Source organism: Sinocyclocheilus grahami, unplaced genomic scaffold, assembly GCF_001515645.1.
Source record: "Sinocyclocheilus grahami isolate Dianchi unplaced genomic scaffold, SAMN03320097.WGS_v1.1 scaffold1369.1, whole genome shotgun sequence".
Taxonomy (NCBI): domain Eukaryota; kingdom Metazoa; phylum Chordata; class Actinopteri; order Cypriniformes; family Cyprinidae; genus Sinocyclocheilus; species Sinocyclocheilus grahami.
The window spans coordinates 170,297-177,429 of NW_015506548.1; the positions used below are offsets into that span (position 1 = coordinate 170,297).

The 7,133-nt window shown below is 34.8% G+C and overlaps 1 protein-coding gene across 1 annotated transcript in view; it reads right to left on the bottom strand.

The window, feature by feature from the left end:
• The window catches only part of mrps27 (mitochondrial ribosomal protein S27), an 11,916-nt gene that overhangs the window by 3,348 nt on the left and 1,435 nt on the right, over positions 1-7,133 (bottom strand). The window contains exons 2-8 of the mRNA XM_016255797.1: positions 5,620-5,697; positions 5,462-5,532; positions 4,712-4,770; positions 4,493-4,607; positions 3,249-3,327; positions 3,022-3,137; positions 1,162-1,264 (exon numbers count right to left, since the gene is read on the bottom strand). Of these exons, the coding sequence (XP_016111283.1) occupies positions 1,162-1,264; positions 3,022-3,137; positions 3,249-3,327; positions 4,493-4,607; positions 4,712-4,770; positions 5,462-5,532; positions 5,620-5,697 (621 nt within the window). The remainder of the gene's footprint in view (positions 1-1,161; positions 1,265-3,021; positions 3,138-3,248; positions 3,328-4,492; positions 4,608-4,711; positions 4,771-5,461; positions 5,533-5,619; positions 5,698-7,133) is intronic.

Below are 7,133 nucleotides of genomic sequence, written 5' to 3' on the forward strand. Positions count from 1 at the left end.
TGCCTTCCTTCTGATCATAACGTTAGGAAAGAGTGAATGAACTTTATTTTTAATGAAGATCCAGACCACATTAGTACGAACTCGGTCCTTTGTTCACTTAATTTTTCCATCCATCTGTGAGGAATGAATGTACGCTGTCAAACATACACAACTATTAGCCAATCACAGCAGTGGGCGTTTACTTCCGAGTCTACAATCCTCCACGCCTATTCAAACAGAGCATTCTGATGAGGGGGTCAAAAACAGGACAGAAAATAGCCTATTACTTCTAAATTATAATGTTTTTTGATGTAAAAATCTTGATAACATTATTAGTGGACCTCAGAGAACAGTACAAAATAAAAAACAGAGGCAGTCCATGACACCTTTAACATAAAAACCAACATTTCTCATTTTAAATTTAGTTTAACCTGATGCACTAAAATACTAAAACTTTTTTATTTATACAAATTAATAAAAAATGTATAGACAAACATGTGAAAAATGCCCCCCCCCCAAAAAAAAATTACTAAAACTTTAGTTTAAAACTAAAAATATAAAGATTAAATTTTTTTTTTTAATATTTCTAAAAAGGGTAACAATATCTTGATGCTAAAACCACACTGTTTGGTGGAATTTTATAAAAAAAATTAAATAATTTACTTAATACATTTTTATTAATTTTTCAGTTTTATAAACTTGTAGAGATTTTTAATTACATATTTGAATGATAAAAAGGAAGAGTTGTAGATAATAGTCTCATATTGGCCTGATTAACCAAACTTTCCATAAAACAAACAAAACAAGCCCTGGCAATTAATAAAATAACCCGTATTGCTTTAATATCATCATTTTGAATCAGTTTTTATTTTTAGATTTTAGATTTTTCATTTGCATCTTCCCTTCTATTTTTTTCCATTAGTTTTAGTAATTTTATGTGTTTTTGTAATTTTAGTAGTCATTTGATTTGTTAATTGCAATCGATAAAACATTTCCAGTTGGTTTGTAAAGGTGTTTTTATGCATGTCTGGCCTGAGTTTTCATTGCATTTACACTGTTTTGTCCAGCGTGTGGTGATTTGAGCACACACTTTGAAACAGTGAATCATTTAGCAAAGCAATTGGCTCAATTGATTCAAAGTTTCGAAAAGCTTCATTTCTCCCATCACTAAGGCATACACACCAATAAAAGCCAATCCCAGAAGCCGAGCGCTGAAACCGACAGAGTTCTCCTGCTTCAGTCCAGCCAACATCAGAGACGCTCCCACGTTCCTCTCCTCCTGCCACTGAACATTTAGTCACCTTTATTAAAATAGCTCTTTTAACTAGAGGTCGACCGATGTATCGGTTTTGCCGATTAATCGGCACCGATATTTGATGGCTGGAACTATCGGTTATCGGCAAAATTCAGACGCGGATTTTAAAATCCTGCCGCGCCACAGAGCGCCATTCACATAGTTTTCCATTAAAATACATTATATTGGTCCCGAATCGTTGTTAATGTACATAATGAATTGTGTATTGTGCATTTTCAGCGAAACGTTTGTCTTTCTGTGGCTCTAATAAAGTCTGTGCTTCATTTATAGAGCTATAATATAGGTCGCGCTTTCTCTTTCCGTTTGCTCCATTTTTTTAACACCGAACTTCAAACTCATCCATGCCTCATTGTTCATTCTTGAAGTAAACTTGTGTCTGTTTGGTGATTAAATAAACTGTTTTAGACCGCTGCTCGAGTTGAACGCGACGCGTCCGGAGTGTGTGTGATACCGGTGAGTTTTCCTAGACTTTTATTTTGATTAGATAATCATCAAGTGTTCAAGAATAGAAGCAGTTAAAGCGTGAGAGTATACATACAATATCCATATGTATTTAATTTTAACGCTATGGCCTTTGTGTATATATTTAAAGATGTGCATCTTTAAGCATGACTGTTGAAATTAAGTGGCAACACTTTAAAATAAGAGTCCATTTGTAGCATTAAAATTAATGAAAGCTGTGTAAGTATTGTTCCTTGTTAGAGTGTGTTAACTTCAACATCTACTATTACTATTATTTAGGGATGTAACGGTTAACCGCGAGCCGGTTGAAAATCGATTCAAATACGTGACGATTCAAATCGGTTGAGATGCTAAACAAATCGCGAATCATTTAGGGTTAGGAGTTTATATGAATGTATGTCTGAGGGGAACTTACTGTCTTTAGAAAAGTTTAGATGGTATTTTTTATTTTCATCTTGCCTCTGTATAATGCATATTAAAGTTCATAAGTGCAGCGCTGCTTTGTTTACAGCCAAAACCAAGGAAATGCTGTAAGCGCCACCTGCTGGCAGAGCGTGCATCTGCGTCTCGTTCAGCTCGTCTGCTGTTTCGGTTTCATGCAGATATTTTTATGCATAGTTTCACAAAACTGAAGTCAAACCATTCTGTTTTTGCTTCAAATTTCGAAACTATACAAGCTCAAATTTAGTCATTTAGCAAACACTTTTATCCAAAGCGACTTACAAATGAGGACAACAGAAGCCAAACAAAAGAACAATAATATACAAGTGCTATATTAGTATATTATTATAGTGTTATATTTCAATTTCACTAAGAAATGTGCAGCATTTTGTCCAAGCAATAATAAAAGGACACATTTAATTTATAATTTGTCTTAAATCTCATTTTGTAAAAAAAAAAATCGTGAATCAAATCGTTAGTTGAGTGAATCGTTACATCCCTACTATTATTATTATTATTATTATTACTACTACTACTACTACTACTACTAGTAGTATGGTTCAGTACTGTTTTTTTAATAAAGCACTATTTTAGTTTTTGTTCAGTATCCATTTTAAAAATTATCGGTTAATTAATCGGTATCGGTAAGTGTGGTCCAACCTAGCTATCGGTATCGGCAAAATCCACTATCGGTCGACCTCGACTTTTAACAATACAGATTGTGTCAAAGCAACTTTACAACACAAACATGTCACTATTACAACACTGACTGGATTCAGCAGCACATCCGGGTGTTTTCAGACCCCACACACTGATCTACTTACACTGAGCTCAGGTTTGGTTGCCAGATATTTGCTGAGGGCATAAAGCGACATAATCTGTGTGGAGATTCGCTCAAACGACTCCTGAAGCATCACTTCCTCCACCACCGAACAAGCTCCTGGATTGAACACGACAGGGCATTCACGTGGCAGATTAGAGACTTCTCATGATTGTGTTTGTCTTATGTAAATGTCTAGTCAGCCACTGATTGATGAACAGCATTACAAACCTCTAAAGTCCTTGTCTTTTATAAAGGAGTCAATCAGAAGATTGAAGGTGAAGTCATCAGGAAACATGCCAAACTGAACCTACAGTCAAATAAAGAGGCCTGAAACGGCTAGAAATAAATGTTTTCAAAACCCACAAGTCTTATTTTCGATTTAATGTAATTTCCCAATACGAGAATGATTATGAATTAACAGACGCTCTCATTTACAGTTTAGAATAATTACGATTTTAATGTTTTTGCAAGAAGTTTCTTCTGCTCACAGAGGCTGCATTTATTTCATCAAAAGTACAGTAAAAATATAAAATATTATTAGAATTTAAAATAACTATTTTCTATGAGAATATCTGTTAAATTGTAATTTATTTCTGTGATCAAAACTGAATTTTCAGCATCATTACTCCAGTCTTCAGTGTCACATGATTCTTCTTATAACAATGTGATAAACAATCATTTAAAAGTTTGGGCAAATAAGTGTAGCATTTGGACCAATCAGACACACAACTTTTTGTTATATTTAACAAATAATATCGAACTCCCCATCACCTAACCAAATGGCCAATTACGAGGGTCTATGGACCCTTCCCCCGAAATGCACCTAACACCTCAGAAAAGCAGAACAGGCCTCTGGTTCCATGGTAACCAATGCTGATATCACTGGTTTTATGGCCTAAAAGGAATGCAGGGGATAAACTCCCTCATTTTCCTCATAAGAAAGGCACAAATGCACAGGAGAAACAGTCTAAAATAATAATATTTTATACACGTTTAGCACACATTACATTGAAAAAGTGACAGTGAAGACATTTATAACGTTACAATAGATTTCTATTTTAAATAAATGCTGTTCTTTTGAACTTTCTATTCATCCGTGAATCCTGAAAAATAAAATGCATCACAGTTTCCACAAAAATATTGAGCGGCACGACTGTTTTCAACATTGATAATAATCAGAAATGTTTCTCGAGCAGCAGATCAGCATATTATACTGATTTCTGAAGATCACGTGACACTGAAGACTGGAGGAATGATGCTGAAAATACAGCTGCGCATCACAGAAATACATTACAGTTTAACACATATTCACATAGAAAACAACTGTTTTACATTCTAATAATATTTCCCATTTTTGAGCAAATAAATGCAGCCTTGCTGAGCAGGAGAGACTTCTTTCAAAAATACATTAATATTCCAAACTTCGGCCCGGTAGTGTATAAAGTGAAAGCATAATCTGACATCTTCCAAACCTTGTTCTTCAGCGTGTAAAGGGCTTTATCTCTGGCTCCGTATTTAAGACAATGTCGGATCCAGCTGTGGATGGTCCAGTCCCGAAGATACCAACAGTTTGGACTGTGACGAAACCTGAGGAGATCAACACTTCAACTTCACAATTGAACAAATGCAACTAACTGAATCAGTATTGCGCAAACGGTAACCTTTTTAAAGAGTTATGTAGTGATACTTACTTAAATAGGTAATATTGTGCTTGATCGACTTCCTCTTTTGATGATAAATTATCTACGAACTAAACAAAATGCACACGTTAAAACATTGACTTTATTTACAGTGTCACACAACTTAATACCCATTTTACATGAACAAGTCACGAATTCACAAAATAAAAATGTTTGAGTCTTCTTATTATTATTCTAATATTATGTCAATAATGACATCCTAAGACAAGAATGCATTTTGGTTTCAGGTTTTAGGACAACTTTGATTAATGGTTTTGATCCACTTCAAATGTTGACTAGTGGATATTAAACTCATATGCACATGCATACATAAGCAACAGAGTACTTTGTGTGGATGTATTGTACTATATCCAGTCATAAGGGTCAATTTTTTTTAATGCTTTGCATTGATGTATGGTTTGTTAGGATAGGACAATATTTGAAAATCTGGAATCTGAGGGTGCAAAATAATCAGAATATTGAGAAAATCATCTTTAAAGTTGTTCAAATGAAGTTCTTAGCAATGCATATTACTAATCAAACATTAAGTTTTGATATATTTACGGTAGGAAATGTACAAAATATCTTCATGGAACATGATCTTTACTTAATATCCTAATGATTTTTGACATAAAAGAGAAATGTATAATTGTGACCCATACAATGTATTGTTGGCTATTGCTACAAATATCCCCCAGCGACTTAACACTGCTTTTGTGCTGCAGGGACACATATGCTTAAAATGCATAAATCATCTCTCACCCTGGCGATGACCAAAGAGCTGACGGGAAACTTCCTCGCATACGTTCTGTCCATCAGAGAGGCCAGCTGACCTGCAGAAGAAAATCCAGGCACATTTAAAACAGACAGAATGTTAAATAAGGAGAGACGGATGTGGTTTCAGAGCAGCGCTGTCTCACCCAGGTCCTGTGCATCTCTCGGTCTCTGCTCCCAAACAGCAGGGTCTGTGTACGCCGACGACAGCAGACATCTCCTGGCTGACAGAAAATAAAGTAAGGGATGGACTGATGATATTGATTAATCAATTGCCAATAGATCTTCATTTTACATTTAGTCATTTAGTCAATTTAAATGGATGCTTTCATCCAAAGTGACTTACAAATGAGCACAATAGAAGCAATCAAAATCAACAAAAGAGCAATGTAGAAAGTTTTTTTGTTAATTATATAATAGATAAAAAGAAAACAGATAGATAGAATAGAAAAGGAACAGAGAAAGCTAGTGTTAAGAGTTCATTTTTTTAATAGAAAACAAGCAGTTAGAAAACAAATAGAGTGCAAGTCTTAAAGGGTCATGTTTTTTTAATAAAAAAGAAAACAAATAGATAAAATAGAATTAGAATAGAGAGTGCTAGAGTTAGAGGGTCAAATACATTTTTTAATGAACTGATATCGATCCTTAAATTCCAAGATTGATGCTGTTTTCCATTTATGCATTAATAAAACTTCACCAAATATGTGGCTCTGCAGCACAAAAGCAGTGTTAAGTCGCTGGGGGATATTTGTAGCAGTAGCCAACAATACATTGTATGGGTCACAATTATACATTTCTCTTTTATGCCAAAAATCATTAGGCTATTAAGTTAAGATCATGTTCCATGAAGATATTTTGTAAACTTCCTACCGTAAATATATCAAAACTTATTTTTGATTAGTAATATGCATTGCTAAGAACTTCATTTGAACAACTTTAAAGATGATTTTCTCAATATTTAGATTTTTTTGCACCCTCAGATTCCAGATTTTTAAATATTGTCCGATCCTAACAAACCATACATCAACAGAAAGATTATCTATTCAGATTTCAGATGCATGATCAATCTCAATTTCCAAAAATGGATGATTATGACTGGTTTTGTGCTCCAGGGTCACATATTATTTATAGATAGCGCCATGCACTTTTGATAACAAATTGTTTTCAAATTCTATAAAACAGCTTGTAAATAATGTCACATAATGTTAAATTTACACCAGAAAAGCTATTCAATGTCCATACACTTTTTAGTCAACTAGAAAAATAACTCTAAAGAGGAACATTTTGATCAGATATACAGAGCACATTCATTATATTTTTTACTTAAAGGCACAATATGTAATTTTTGCCGCTAGAGGGTGCGCATTCAAAATAAACAAAGAGACAAAGGCGTAGTTTGATGACTCCGTGACTGAGTGTGGAATCATGGGAGTTGTGGTCTTCATCTCCACAGCCGATGCAATCCAACGGGACACGGGCAGAAATCATGTTCATGGAGGAGTTAATGATTTATTAACGTAGTAGAATGAAGCAGGGTGAGGCTGAAAGCTGTCGAAGCGAAACGAGCGCGACACACGGCTGGAAGCAGCAGAGCTTTTATTACGCCACAGTCGAGCGCTTCCGCTGCTTCCGGTCGTGCGTATGTGGGGTAAAGCAGCGG